At 43.5% G+C, this 16,342-nt stretch overlaps 1 protein-coding gene across 5 annotated transcripts in view; it reads left to right on the plus strand.

Annotated features, from left to right (window-relative positions):
- Nucleotides 1-6,452, plus strand: part of Il18r1 (interleukin 18 receptor 1) — a 31,936-nt gene extending 25,484 nt beyond the window's left edge. For all 5 annotated transcript variants that reach the window (XM_052193167.1, XM_052193164.1, XM_052193166.1 and 2 more), the window contains 3 exons: nt 157-315; nt 3,125-3,283; nt 5,526-6,452. In XM_052193167.1, the coding sequence (XP_052049127.1) occupies nt 157-315; nt 3,125-3,283; nt 5,526-5,881 (674 nt within the window). In that variant the 3' untranslated portion in view covers nt 5,882-6,452. The remainder of the gene's footprint in view (nt 1-156; nt 316-3,124; nt 3,284-5,525) is intronic.
- The last annotated feature ends 9,890 nt before the right edge of the window (nt 6,453-16,342 follow it).

The following is a 16,342-nucleotide window of genomic DNA, read 5'->3' on the forward strand; positions in this document are numbered from 1 at the left end:
GGGGTGTGGAGAGTGAGGTGGAGTGTGGAAGAGTGTAGGGAGACAGACACCTCCGTCAGAGCGACAGGCAAGAACTGACCACCGCCGCAACACGACGGTGGGAAAACCTGGCTACATCGTTGATTCCTGATTTCCTTTTCTCTCATTTCTCTGCAGAAACACCTGATATCCCAGGCCATGTCTTTACGAGAGGAATAACCGTGATTGTCCTCACCTCTGTGGCAGCAGTGTGCATGGTGATTTTGTGCGTCATTTACAAAGTTGACTTGGTTCTGTTCTATAGACGCATAGCAGAAAGAGATGAGACACTAACAGGTAATATGCTGCTATGACAGGGACTTCCTAGCTCATGTTTTTGCGCCCACGCCCAGCACAGGACACACTGGTCTTTGTTTTATTTGGACAATGCCGCTCACAGCCCTTGAGCTCACAATCCCGGTTCCTAGCCTGGAGTGGGGGTTATGCTGTGTGGGTTACACTGAGATGAGCGAAGTGCAAGCCTGTACTTGTGACTTTTCAGGTGTGTTTCTTCTGATGTTTTATGTCTGTGAACTGTCTCCCTTCATGTCCTGTGCTGTCAGTCCATGCATGTTTACACACACACACACACATACACACACACACACCACTACACACTTGAGATATCATTTATACCCAATAAAGTTTATTTTTATTAAAATTTCTGTCGTCCTTTTCATCATTTAAACTGGGAAAAGGAGGCCAAATAATGTACCTGGAGGAACACAGCAGGGGCGGAGGGGGACAAAATCACCTCGGTTCCAGTCTCCTAGATACATCATTTCCTAGTGGCCATCATGTCTAATGGTCTATGCTTCTCAATGGTTTTAAAAGTAACTGAAAATCTTCAAATTTCAAGATTATTATGCTCTGAAAAAGTAACCTAACTCTGTTGTGTGTGTGTGTGCATGTGTCTCTGTGGTGTGTGTGCTGTCTGTGGCACACACACACACACCACAGACACACACACACACACATGGGGGCGGGCATGGGTTTTAATAGAAAAAAGAACTTTATAGAGGTCAAATTATAAATTTGTAAATTTACACGAACAGTAAATGTACTTCCCTGTTTTGTTCATGTCTCAGATTTCCACAATATCCCCAAGCTCTTACATCCAGCAAGTTATTAATGTGGATTCTTACTTCATGCTGCCTTAAAAAAACAATTCTTGGTTTAGTCACTATACTTTATTATTTTCAGTTTTTGCTTTATGATTTCGTATGTATTTGCTCATGTTATGGAAGAAGTCCCTCATCTTTCAGGGTTGCTCAGACCGTGCATGCATGACTGTCTGTCTGTATATATGTTAATCTGTCTGTCTGAATGTTGGTCAGTTGGTTTGTCTGTCTGTCTGTCTGTCTGTGTGTCTGCATGTTGGATGGTTGGTTGGTCTTTCTGTGTTGCCTGGTCTGTCTGTCTGCATGTTGGTCAGTTGTCCTGTCTGTCTATCCATCCATCTTCTTGCCTGTCTGTCTGTGCATTGGTCAGTTGGTCTATCTGTTCAACCATCTGTCTGTCTGTGTATTGGTCAACTGTTCTGTCTGTCTGTCTGTCTTCATGTTGGTTGGTCTGTCTGTCTGCCTACCTGCCTGTCTGCCTGCTTGTCTGCCTATTTTCACCACTGACTTGATAAAAACATTTATAAAAGCTCAATTCCTCGTTGCCTGGACAGTAGCTATAATTCACAGCAATCTAAAAGCATTACCCAGAGGCAGTAGTTATTGGTTAAAATACTAACTAGCTTTATTATCACCCATCTTTCCTGCATTTGATGAACATATGATTCTGTAATCTTTATCAAAATTTTCTTACTCATGCAATTGTGCTAAACCAATTGCTTTATATTACCAATTGGTCCTAACAAATTGGCCGAACAGCATACTGTGAGAAGAACTGGGTGAGCTTTCGCCAGATGGAGAAAGCATTGATTTGTGAACTTGATTGTGAAGAAATAGAGCTGGGCCACTGTGTTTAGAATGCATAGCATGTAAGAGATCAGAGTTGTCCCATCCCATCTTGTTTTAATAAAAGACACAGCTATGTTTACCTTTCAATTCAGTCAGTGCAGATTTAACTCCTTGGCCATCTACTAAGTTTTTATATGATAAAAACAATTCTACTACCACAACTCTGCTGCCCCGTCTATACAACTTACATAATAGATGACATCACCCAAACTTCCCTTGTTGGGAAATTGTGCCCATTGAGGTCCCTCCTCTTTCGCTGGTCAAACTGTCTTGTTCATCTTGGTCTGTGTCACAGGATTTCTTTCATCTGTGAACTTGTTTCTTTTAGTCCTGTCAAGTTGTATGTGCCTCTTCAATAGACTGCGTGAAACTAAAAGGAAATCACTTCCGTGTTCACTCACCTGGTGGAGAGAATGAATTGTCTTTGTTAGTTAGGCGACTTGTTTTCTCCTCCATTGTTCTCCTAGACATCTAAATACAGCTCCATTATCAAGAATTCAGTGGGAGCCCACTCCAGGATCACTGCCAAGTGGATCATAGACATTTGATACCCTAAGGGTGTGTGTGTGTGTTAGATTATAATGTAATTACAACTTCATGTCTCCCATATGCTTCCCAATGTTCTCCTCTAAATCTATGGCCTCTTTTTTTCCTTGTTGCTAGCATCTTCTTCAAAGAATCCTTACTATTTCTCCCATGTTCTGGCATACAGTCTCAGTTTGATTTATGTCTCTTATTTTATTTTATTTTGCCTTGACATTGTGTTTTAAAGGCCTTTAGAGAGTGAAACCGTGAAACCTTAAGTACTAAAGTGGTAGAGTTGACTGAAGTGAATGAGTGAAGGTGTAACTTAATTTCTCAATATTGGAATGAGGGTCTTCTGGGCTCCCCATATATGCCTTAATGTCATGATTATTAGTCCTCTCTCTCTCTCTCTCTCTCTCTCTCTGTCTGTCTCTTCATGGTGTAAGTCTTAAAGCAGAGGCTTTAAAAAGATATTTAGATCACTGGTTGCTTGGTATGCATCTGAAACTTGACAACCAATAATTCTATTCTCTTTGTATAACTTTCACACAGGATTTTACTTAATTTTTTTCTCATGATCACAAATTAAAAGATTCCACTTTATCTCATAGATGGTAAAACATATGATGCCTTTGTGTCTTACCTGAAAGAGTGTCATCCTGAGAATGGAGAAGAGTACACTTTTGCTGTGGAGACATTACCCAAGGTCCTGGAGCAACAGTTTGGGTATAAGTTATGCATATTTGAAAGAGACGTGGTGCCTGGTGGAGGTAAGAAAGGGAATCCTGGACAGAAAGTTAATGAAGATAATTCTTTTCAGGAGATGATTGTTTGTCTTTTTACCTTAAAGATGTACATATGGCCCAAGTCCTTTAAACCAGGAAAAATCAGATCAGTTTATGAGTAGTTAGTCTGGATAACAAACTTTTCATTATTACACAGCAATAGATATTGAGAAAATAATTCCATCCTTTCCTCATTGACCCTTTCATTCTGCATCATGGGTCTGACACCTACGAAAAGGCACAGACATTTATTTTTCTGAGACTCTGCTTCAGTAAACCACATGGAAGGCAAGAGAGGAAGGTACTCAAGGTCAAACTCTGACCTCTGTGTACACAGATACACATGTAGGCATGGCACATATGCATGTTAAGTCAATTCACTAATGAGAAAAAGGAGGAGGGGAAGGAGGAAGAAGAGGAGGAAGAGGAAGAGGAAGAAAGGAAGGAGCAGAAGGAGGAAGAGAGGAAGGAGGAGGAAGGGAGGAAGGAAGAAAAAAAGGAGGGAAGAAGGAGGAAGGGGGAAGGAGGAGAAAGAGAAGAGGAAGAGAAGTAGAATGAGAAGGAGAAGGGAGAAGAGAGAAAGAAGTAGGAGGAAGAGGAAGGAGGAAGAAAGACAAGGAGGAAGAGCAGAAGGAGGGGCAGGAGGAAGAGAGGAAGGAGGGAAGGAGATATAGAGGACAAAGGAGGAGAGGAGGAAGAGGAGGCAAAGGAGAAGAAATAAGAGTAGAAGAAGGAGGGGAAGGAGGATAAAGGAGAAGGAGGAAGAGAGAAAAAAGGAGGAAGAGAGGAAGGAGAAGGAGGAAGAGAAAAATAGGAGACAGAGGAAGAGAGGAAGAAAGAGAAGGAGGGGAAGGAGGAAGAGAGGAAAAAGAAGGAGGAGGAGAGGAAGAGAGGAAGGAAGAGGAAGAGAGGAAGGAGGAGGAGGAGAGGAAGGAGGAGGAGAGGAAGGAGGAGAGGAAGGAGGAAGAGAGGAAGTAGAAGGAGGAGAGGAAGGAGGAGGAAGAGAGGAAGGAGGAGGAAGAGAGGAAGGAGGAGGAGGAGAGGAAGGAGGAGGAAGAGAGGAAGGAGGAGGAGGAGAGGAAGGAGGAGGAAGAGAGGAAGGAGGAGGAGGAGGAAAAGGAGGAAGAGAACCAGGAGAACAAGGTGGCAGAAGAGAAGTTGGAGAAGGAGGAGAAAGAAGAGGGGAAAGAGGAGGAGAAGGAGGAGGAGGAGAATACAAAAGCACAGTAGTCATTGTCACCAAAATTCATTCATCCAGTAATTATGTTCCACACCTGCATTAAGTTCAGCAAGAAAGAAAATATAGCAGTAACTAGGAACTAGCTCTATATTCTCCTTACAGTACAAATCAGAAAGGGAAAATGGCGGTAAGTGCAAAGAATAAGGTCAGTACTGATTGGAGGTAAACATGTCTTACAAGGTGCAGCATTGCTGATGAGGCGCAGGCCATGCTGGTGTGCTAGTTATTTAGAAAGCACATCATTATTTCTAAAGTATGGACCCATGTTTTTGCTACCATTTTATTATATTTCCCTCTATTCCTTCTAAGTTTAAAAAAATACTTAAGTTTTCTTTTTGTGTGCACTGAGTTTTCACTAGGCTTGGTTGAACTCTCTGTGTCCAGAGCCCAGCTTGGGATCTATGGCTAGCCTTGCTTACCCAGAACAGTCAAATATGGTCACTAGTACATCATCTCCGTGAGCTGCTGGGTAGGGAAGAAGAATGCGCCTCAAGTGTTTATTACCCAGCCGTTTAGGGATAAGCCACCTCTGGTCTAAAATAATCCAGAGGTTTGGGGTCTGCTTAGGGTATTATTGTAAATCTTTAACCTTCCTACATAAATGAAGAACAAGTCGGTAATGATAAAAATGTGCTTCTTCTGGGTTGTCTGCCTGTGACTCCCCAGCTGTGTGACTGTGGGCAAGGTCTTCATTGCTCTGTGCTTTGGCAAAATGGGAGTGACAGAACCTTTCTATGAGGTGGCTGTCAGGGAGAAATGTATCAATACACACAAAACTTTAAAGAAGGCATAAGTGTTCTGTGAGCACTCACCGTAAGATGATTATTTTGCTCGGCGTCTAAAACAGATAAAAATGTCACTTTTTAAAGAAAACCTTGGTAAGTGCAGCCAAATGTTAAAAACTGTAAAACAAGAGTGTGCGATAGTTTAGCCTCTGTGTCCGCCGCCGTTTAGTTCTCTGAACTGATGTGAACCTTGCCCTTCCAGCTGTTGTTGATGAGATCCATTCCCTGATAGAGAAAAGCCGGAGGCTGATCATTGTCCTCAGCAGGAGCTACCTGACTCATGGAACCAGGCGTGAACTCGAGAGTGGCCTCCACAAAGCACTGGTGGAGAGGAAGATTAAAATAATCTTAATTGAGTTTACTCCAGCCAGCAACATCACCTTTCTCCCCCCATCGCTGAAACTCCTGAAGTCCTACAGAGTTCTGAAATGGAAGGCCAACAGTCCACTGTCTTCCAACTCACGCTTCTGGAAGAATCTTCTTTACCTGATGCCCGCAAAAGCCGTCAAGCCATGGAGAGAGGAATCGGAGGCGCGGCCTGTTCTCTCAGCACCTTGAGCTCCAGACAGGATGTCAAAAGTGAAGCCCTGCTAGAGGTCATGTGTGTGCCGATTCACAGCGGTGGCTGTGGTTCAAAAGACTGAATTTTCTGACTCTGTCCCACCTCCAGGTATGACATCTGTCATTGGGTCATCACAGATGAAACAGAACCTTGACTGTGATCCTGAACTCCCAGAAGACCTTGGGATTCACAAGAAATCAGTTTGTATTCTTCCTTCCTGTAGAGCAGTGGTTCTCAACCTGTGGGCTGTGGCCCCTTTGGCAAACCTCTGTCTCCAATAAGATTCACGCTATGATTCATAACAGAAGCCAAATCACAGTTATGAAGTAGCAATGACAATAATTTTATAGTTGGGGGTCACCACAACGTGAAGAACTGTATTAAAGGGTTGAAGCATTAGGAAGGTCGAAAACCACTGCCCTAGAACTGTCTGCACACTGTCCCACTCAGCAAAGATGGAGGTAGACAGGCAAACTGATTTATGCCCCCAAATAAGGCACCTCTTCAGGATTTTTCAACTCACAATGGATGCCAATAGATTTTTCATGCTCAGAGGCATTTCCAGTCTTTGCTGCATCCCAAGGGTACATGACTCTCTTCTAGGGTTGGGAGGTGCTAGAGGTGAGGGAAAGGGCTGGATATGGACAAGAGAAATGGGGTGAGAGAAAGCTCCAGGAACTTGGCTTCAGGATGCATTTAGCATTGCCAGGTAGTTCTTAGAATCTCTGTCAGATGTAAGGCAGAACTTGCTTATTTTTTTAACCTTTTCACAAGACACCTGAAATGGAACCCGTGATATCAGTCATGGCAGATGGAAGTTTAAATTCAGAGAACTCAGTGGGCCTTTCAACTTTAGTGGCTTAAAGCTTTGGTTGGCTGTGTGTAGATGATCCTACAGAGGATCATATTAGCTGATAAACTGCAACAAACAACCAACAATTGCTTGTTGTTTTTATGAGCCATTTAATGCCCTCAGCATGCAGGCGGATTCAGTACTGTGGTGGACAGTGTGGCAGGTGCATCCAAAGTTCATGGGCAATCTTGGGTTTTTGGCTTCGGTTGTGAGTTCTGGAATTTTATCCAACTTCTCATACCTCTCTCTCTTCATCTCTAAAATCAGAGTTTAAAGTAAACATACCCTCTTCACAAGGGCACTGAAGAATACTCTGCCAATATGACTCTTACTGTAGATGGCAGTACTGCCCTCATTCATTGTCTTAGTGATTCCACAGTGGAAGAAATGGGAGCCGGAGAGCAGGGGGGAAACGGGTCGGCGAAGGGGAGCGGCTTTGACTTGAGCAGCAAATGAAGAAGACAGAGGAAAGACATAGCAACAGAGGAAATGCACAAACACACGCAAACATACACAAACATACACACATACATACACAAACACACACACCAACAAACAGAAACACACACACACTCAACACCTCCTGCTGAAATATACATCTCTAGTCACTAGAAGACACTTACTTCTCTAAAGGGAGTTGTCACACTGGGGCCTTCTCCAGGGTTCAAAACAGTAGCTGTTTGTGGAAATTGCCTGTGTGTGTGTGTGTGTGTGTGTGTGTGTGTGTGTTCATGCACGCACACATGGCATACATGAGAGTTTGTATGCTGACCGTGCATGGAAAAGAAGATTCAGAAGAAGCTGAAAGCTGCGTACGAGCTTGCGTCTGGCTGTGTGAAGCAGGAATGCTCTAGGAAAGTCTAGAGCAGAGACTGTCCTGAACAGATACAGATTTGGGGAAAAACAAAACAAAACAGAAAAACAAGAAGAATGGGGATTCTTAAGTAATTTTTGTAGCTCATGACTTCATGTGCTATTTGATGGAGAAAAAAGGTGAATTCATTCAACAGCTTATATCCTGTGTGTGAAAGCCTAGAATCAGAAGAGTTTGTAGGGTTTGAGACTTTGCTTTCTTTTATCACCCAAGCTTCAACACGTGAAGTTTATTTTATATGAAATACATTTTGCATTAAATCTGCCAAATATATTCACTAGACTGGAAAGATCTCTTGATGTCCTTTTTATTTATTCTAAGACTTCTTGACACCCTTTCCTTTTGTTTTGGTGAAGACTGCACTGCCTAGTTGTCAACACAGATTCTCACCTGTCTTAAGGAGATGAGGGAAATTAACACTACCCACCTTCAGCTATTGTTTTTAAATGTCTCTCACGCTTGTGTATATATTTTTGAAAAATGTATCCTTTGAGAACCTCCTATTTGTATACAATGAAATATTATACCCATACCTGGTCTCTCCTGCCACCATCCTCTGTTCCCCAACATGTTCCCCACATAACTATCGCTCTCGGTTTTGAAATAACCTAAGTCCAGTTAGTGTTCCCTGTAGATAAGGCCTGGGCCATCCAGTAGAACATGCACACACTAACTAGGAACTACATCTACAAAGAAGACCAAGATTCTATCTCCTGCAGCAGCCATCAGTTACAGCCAGAATCCTCATGACATCTTTCCCATTGATACTATGGTGTTGGTTGTTTTGGTCTTGTGCTGCTGTGAATTCTCCAGTTCTTACGTTCTTCCTGCCTCCTCTTCCAGGATGTCCCCTCAGCTTTGGCAGAAGGCAGAACAGAGCTAACAAAGATGTCTCATTCAAGGCTGAGCGCTCGGATTCACTTGCCCTCTGAACTTTGATCTGTTATGAGTCTTTCTTTGCATTGACTGCCATTCACTGAAGAAAGTAAAGCTGTCTTTAATCAAGGTTGAAAGCAGCAAGCAGCCAAGGTCTGTAGGCATAACCACAGATATTTAGAAGGAGTTTTGACAATATAGGCATTTAGCAAGGTAACAATAGTAGATCCCACCCTAGGTACTATGCCCTCCCCAGCCATGGGCTTTTGATCATGTGGATAATACCAGGTATGAATTTCCTCCTGTGCAATGGTCCTCAAGTACGAGCTGGATGCAGCTGGTTACTCCATATACTCAGGCCACTAATGGCGTTAGGTGTGGCTCAGAATAGGGAAAGAGCAAGGGGGTGCTCAGGGTGCCATTCAGCTTGGGGCAGAAAGACAAAGCCCGACGAAAGCGTATCCTAGGTGAGGCATGACTACGTATGGCATCGCCAAGATACTCGGAGGGAAGACTAGAGCGGACCTGCACGGATGCTCAGTGGCAGGCCAGCTGGGCTGCCCAGGGGCTCAGAAAGTGTGAGAAGGGGCAGGCACTGACATGGTGTCCGAATGGATACATCAGAAAAAGAGCCCCAAACCAAGCCGAATTGTGTATTTAAATGCTCCAGGGTGGATGGAGGCTGGCGGGAAGGATTTCAGGAGTCGCCAGCTCCTGAAGTGTGGCTCTGGAAAAGAGACAAAAGCTAGAGAAAGTCATATTTTCAAGAAGGAACTTACTTGCGTGTGAGACCTCTAGCATGGTGGGGCAGGGCTGGGGGAAGGAGGTTCTTCAGAATGAGCAAGCTAACAGGAAATGGTCAATGTGTGTGTTGGTGGGAAAGACAGGGGCTCTTCCTACAGCATCTGTGTGCCACAGAGATAGCCATCAGAGCCCAGCTTGGGAGCTTCCAGCCAACTGTTGGGTTTCTCTGAGACCTATTTCTGGTGGGAGACATATAAACTCAGAGAACAGCACTCCTAGCTTATAATTGCTACAACTTGGTGTGTGTGTGCCCAGTAATGGATCGTGAACACGTCAGTGGGCTTTTGTGCTGTTACATGAGTCTTGGGTACTTCAGAGATATCATGAGGACTATTCTGGAATAGCAAATGCAGATCTGGGGAACATATCTTGGTTTCCAGGTACCCCCACTTCATCCCACCCCTCCTTCGTAAAATACTGAAGCTACAGCTATGTACTATATGTTGAATTCTCCACTAATATTCTACGTGGAAAGATAATCCAGCCAGGCAGGCAGGATGATTGCTGTAAGCTAGAGGCCAGGATTGGCTACATAGTGAGCTATAGGTCAGCCTGTTTTACAGAGTGAGATCCGGAGAAAATCCTTCTGAAGGGATCATAGTTTGAGTGTCAAAAATACGATCGTAGAGAGCTAGGAAAGCCCACTCTAGGAGCATGTTTCTTCTCTATGTCCCGAACCCTTCAAAATACTAGGGCTGATGACACAGCTGCTGATCTTGCCAAGAAATGCATGCAGCCAGGAGTCCCTGAGCACAGATGTGAGTCCGCATTCCTGAGCATCTTACATTGACCATGTAATGAAGTTTTCCAGTGATTAAAGAAATCAATCACTTGTGAACTCTGATCTGAGCAGCAGGTTTGAATGGCAGGCTGAATGGCAGGCTGAATGGCAGGCTCAAGAGGGCACTGCCATCCATAGAGAGGAAGCCATGCCACCAAAGGGCTGCCTTCCTCCTATGCCATTGGTTTTGTGTGTTCTCCAGTTGGTCATTATTAATATGAGAGGGAAATGAGCCTGGTATTTTTTCTGGTGATTTACCATGGACTGACTAGAAGCCATCTTGGTCCTAGGATGGCCCTAGCGGGGAAATAGTTTAAGGCTTGTAGACATCTCTATTGTGGGCTGAATAGGCATCCAAAACCTGTCTAAAAAAATAATTAACCTCTATAGTAAATATAGAGGGACTCTGAAAATTTGTGTGAATGTCAGGTGGGCATAGCAGCCCACCTGGAATCCCGTCACAAATGAGGCAGAGACAAAGGACACCTGGAACCATCTGGCTAGCTACACTCGAAGTCAGTGAACTCTGTGCTCTGGTGAGAGACCAAGATTCAGTGTAAAATATGAAATGACTCAGAAATATACTGATGTTAACTACATACAAGTGCACAGGTATCTGGGAAGACACACATACAACAAACACACACTTATATACATGTGTGTATATTCATACATGCACACACACTGCACACTAGTCAAACAGTTGTTCCATAATGAAAGATTACCAGTTTCTACCATAAGCCACATAAACACATCATTTAACAAGATCTCAAAGGCACCCGATAGTGTTATCTTGTTATCTTGAATCACGTTACTCCAGAAGAAAACCATCATATAGAGGCAGAGACCTTATTTTCTTACTCTGATGCTGGTTGCTAGGAGAGTGCATGCTAAGGAAAGAGAAAAAGGCCCTTGACAACAGTGATGAAGCCTTTTAACCCTAATTGGTTAAAGATTTATAGAAAACATGCTATGAGTCCACTCATTGGATGATTCTGTCCTTCAGAATGGATATCTAAATAACACTGACTGGTAACCGAGCTGGACTCCCCGAACACCAACCTATGCCCTTGGGATCTACAGTCTGACAGCTGAGCAGCAGACTATGCCAGGCCACGCTCTTCATCACTTGCTGACACGTCCCCAGCCAGGTTGGCAGGATCCTCACGAGGATCAGCCTCAGTACTGTCAGAAAATCAGCAGAAGCTCCCTGTTAACCGAGGCAGCTGCTCCAGACACCATCATGTGGACATGGTAAGCTGTGTTTTTGACACATGTCAACAGACTGTATTTCCAGATAAGGGTCGTCTCTTTCAAATAACCTGCCCAAGCAGGCCATCCATTTTTCTAAAATGGTTTCTAGTCTCTTTATAGTCACTTTGACTGCAATCCATTCAGATCATGAAATCAGCAAAGTAAAATAAGACCAAGAGGGAATCTACACTTAGGTTATAAAAGAACAACAGGAGACACTCAGTCGTCTGCCTCTATTGATTAAATGTTGGTTACAAACAGTTCAGACCTACACAGCAGGAGGAATATGCAACAGATACTAAAGCATCTGCAATCAGATTAAAATGTTAGGTAGCTTCCCAGGCTCAGCCTGTCTCCCACTGTAGCCTGAGCTGTTTTCGCTCTGTTGTGACGTCACTGTGCATGCTGTGCTGCAACATAAGCAACAGGTGTTTTCTGCATACAGCAGGTTATAAATTAACAGTAAGCCTCTGACACTGAAGCTGTCCTCTTGGGATGGTTTTAAAGTTGGTGTCTAAGTCCTTTGGTATTGCTGCTGACTTTCGATCACTTCCTTCTGCTGTTGTGGTTTCCTGACAGGAAAGAAGTTTCAGTCTTAAGCTGCTCTAGCCGTTTCTTAGACACCTCTCTATGAAGCTTTAGGTGCTGCTATGGAGAAACTGTATTCAGGGTTGGGGAACCAGCCCTAGGTTTACTGAATCTTAAACTATCAAGTTCTCCTAAACCAGACAGAGCAAGAGCAGACACATGAGGAGTGGGCGAGGAGAGGGAGAGAAGAAGGGAGGGGGGAGGAGGGCGGATGGATATCTTAAATCAACTTTGAAAGGATGATTTCACTTAAGACTGCAAGTTCTACTTAGTCATCAATTTTACATTGGTAAAATTTGCATTCAGAAAACTCCAGTTCTTGATGATATTAATATAATTCTTCTTCTTCAATGTACACTAATATGTATAATAGTCTCAGAATAATTTTGATTCATATTAAACAACAGTTTTTTTAATAAAAACAATTTGGCATTTTTAAGTTATTTTCTACTTTTAAGAATATTTCATTAAAGGATAAGTCAAGTGGGTTCTGCAGTCATATGAAATTATCTTTTGTTTACTTGATATAGTTAGAAATGAAAATCATTTTTCATTCCTCTCTACCCCATTTACTCTGTACCCAAAACACTTTAATTTCCCCACACATTAAGTAAATTTGCATGGGTGTTTACAGCTCACCATTCACAGGTTACAGGGAGTTTTTCCAAGGTAATTTTTTTGAAACCATTTTAGTAACTACTCTGTAATGAGACATGAAAATGGTTCTCATTATTTTGTACAAATACCCGGAACATTCTTATGTCATAGTTTATTTAAGCAGTGCCAAGGGCCATCAGTATTTTGCTCTTATTGATTATGTTATGGAAGTCAATATTACTCGAAGACATCTTCACATATTTTGCTTGAATATTTTTGAGATCATGCCCATCTGCAGGCTCTCTGTGTCAGCAGACACAGGTATGTGATTTAGTTTGATGTTGCCTCATTTCTCCCCAGAGGGACTGTGCTGTCTGTCGTCTCAACGGTGATGGATAGGAGTATATCCTTTGCCTTTTGTCAACATTTTTGTAGACACATTTAATCTTATTCCCATTGCTGGAAGCAATTTCCACATTAGATATGACACGATTTATGTATGTAAGTTTCAAACACTGCCCATAGTTTATCGTTTTCCTTTTACTTTTTTTGTATATACTTATTTCCAGATCATAAAGAATTAAACTACACTTTAGATTAACTTTTCCAACTTTACTCAGCTACTGAGATTGACAATAAATGGGACCTCATGAAACTGAAAAGCTTTTGCAAGGCAAAGGACACCAGGAATAGGACAGAGGGGCAGCCTGCAGAATGGGAAGAGAGTTTTACCAACCCTTCGTCTGACAGGGAACTAATATCACAAATATATAAAGAACTCAATAACCCAAATAACCAAATAACTCAATTTTAAAAATGAAGTATAGAAATAAACAGGGAACTCTCAACAGAGGAATCTCTGATGGCCAAGAAGCATTTAAAGAAATGTTCGACATCCTTAGTCATCACAGAAATGAAAATCAAAACTCTGAGATTCCATCTTACACCTGTCAGAATGCCTAAGATCAAAAACTCAAGTGACAGCACCTGCTGGTGAGGATGCAGAGGAAGGGGAACACTCCATCATTGCTGGTGGGAGCCCAAACTTGTACAACCACTTTGGAAATCCATTTGGCAATTTCTCAGGAAGTTGGGAGTAGTTCTTACCCCACGAGCCAACTACACCACTCTTTATTCGTAATAGTCAGTAACTGGAAACAGCCCAGATGTCCCTCAACTTTAGAATGAATATAGAAAACATGGTACATCTACACAATGGAACACTATTCAGCTATTAAAAACAACAACATCATGAATTTTGCAGGCAAATGGATAGAACTAGGGGATACCCTGAGTGAGGTAACCCAGACCCAGAAAAACATCATGGTGTGGACTCACTCATACATGAATATTAGTCATAAAGTGCAGGATAACCATGCTCCAATGAAGAGACCCAAAGAAACTAAGTAATAAGGAGGGCCCAAGGGAGGAACAAAATAGACATCTGGGGTGGATGGATGGAGGGAACTGGGCAGGAGATGGGGTGAGAAGGGGAGTGGGGCTGGGGATCAGGCATGGGGGCTGGGAAAGAGATGGAAATCAGTGGGGGGTCATCTCTGGGACTAGCTGGAGACCTGGGATAGAGGAGGCTATGAGTTGACCCTAGATGAGGCTCTTAACAGTTGGGGATAAGGAGACTGAAGTGGCCGCTTCCTGAAGTCAAGTGGGACTTCCAGTGGGGTAAGGGGAACATCAATCCACCCACAAAACATTTGACCCCAAATTTCTCTTGCACACACAATGTACTAGGATAAAGATTGAGTCGAGAGTGAGGGAAAGGCCAACCAACTACAGGGATAGTGAGCAGGGACAATAATCAGGTAAGAGGGATGCCAAGGGAAGAGGAAACACGTTGTAGTTATACTTTAACTTGTTTGTAAAGATTTTAAAAATAATTTAAAAATAAAAATAAATGTAAGAAAAAAATCTGAGTTCATTTGGAAGTGTCTATTTGGTGGAGGGGGAGGGTTCGTCATATAGTTTCCATAGGCCCCAGTTACTGTACCACACTTACCGAAGCTCCATCTAGTCTGTGGTGCTCTTTCCTACTTTTGCTAAATTTCCACACACGATTAGAGTTGTTTCTACAGTGTCTATTCTGTTGCACAGGTCAGCTCTCTCACCACAATGAGTTTAGTTGTACCAAGTGTTAAAGGCTGAGTTTCCTGGGGTGACTAAGCCCTTCATCTGGTCCCAAATCTCCTGTGTTTCATGATGTCCTGCTTTTCTCTACCAAATATAGTTTATAAATGATACATTAAACTTTGGAGGAAGAACTATTAATTAATTCACTTTAGGAGACCATGCTGGCAGTAACTTTGGGCTCAACTTTAAGGTCTATATCAGGATCTCTGAGGTTAGATAAGGACACTCTCAACCCCCGGTACCATGAATGTACCTCAACATTTACTAAATGCCTGTTATGAACAATGCCTGTCCTGTCCTCTTCCCTTCTTCCTCAGTATTCCTCTTTTAATCCTGTCTAAATTGTGATTCCCCGGGCTGTCCCTGCAGCACCCTGTGCCCACATGTGCTGTCCTCTGAACCTGTCACACACTGCAATAGGCTGTAGGAAAATCTCAAATCCTTTTGGGATTGGAGTTAGATCCACAACTGTCATGGATACATGGTTTTTATGGCTTAGACCTGCTTTCAGTTGCTAATTCCCCTCTTAGATTTCCACCTTCACCTCAAGTAAACACTTACCTTGCCTCCAAGTCCTGAAAGAGGCAGGTGGTGCTTCCAGGCGGCAAGCGGGGAGAAGTCCGCGAGCCGCCGACCGACTGCGCATGCGCGGACCGCGGACCGACTGCGCATGCGCGAACCGCGGACCGACTGCGCATGCGCGAACCGCGGACCGACTGCGCATGCGCGAACCGCGGAACGACTGCGCATGCGCGAACCGCGGAACGACTGCGCATGCGCGAACCGCGGAACGACTGCGCATGCGCGAACCGCGGAACGACTGCGCATGCGCGAACCGCGGAACGACTGCGCATGCGCGAACCGCGGAACGACTGCGCATGCGCGAACCGCGGAACGACTGCGCATGCGCGAACCGCGGAACGACTGCGCATGCGCGAACCGCGGAACGACTGCGCATGCGCGAACCGCGGAACGACTGCGCATGCGCGAACCGCGGAACGACTGCGCATGCGCGAACCGCGGAACGACTGCGCATGCGCGAACCGCGGAACGACTGCGCCGAACTGCAGACTGATTGCAGTACCCTCCTCAAAACCCCTTCTTCTATCAGTTTAATTTTAGTTTAAAACTTTACTTAATTTATATTTAATTTTTAATTTTGGGTGGAAGTTTCCAGGGGAAAGAGTACATGTGGTCAGACTAGAAAAGGAGTATTACTGGGTGGCACGATGAGAAATTCACAGAGAATCAATATATACCATATGTTTTGAAAAGGAAAAATGTAGACAACCCAAAAAAGACAATAACAAAAGAAGAAAAGAAAGCTAGGATTCTCTTTAACAACTAGCTTCCAGAAATAACGTCCACAGGAAGAAAGTCATAATAGTATTACTCAAAAAAGAGGAAGATGGGCCAAGAAATAGGTTCCTCAATTAGAATGTGTCTTAATTTATTACTGTTGCTATGATAAAACACTGATGAAAAGCAACCTACAGAGGACAGGTTAACACTTCACAATATACTCCTTGTTACAGTTAACTACTGAGGAATGTCAGGGCCCAAACTGAAGCAATGCAGGAATCTAGAGGAAAGAACTGAAGCAGAGGCTGTGTAGGAGTGCTGCCTCATGACCTGCACCTCATACCTTCCTTTATCTCAATATAGCTCAAAGGTGGCACCATCCT

Source organism: Apodemus sylvaticus, chromosome 9 (assembly GCF_947179515.1).
Source record: "Apodemus sylvaticus chromosome 9, mApoSyl1.1, whole genome shotgun sequence".
NCBI lineage: Eukaryota > Metazoa > Chordata > Mammalia > Rodentia > Muridae > Apodemus > Apodemus sylvaticus.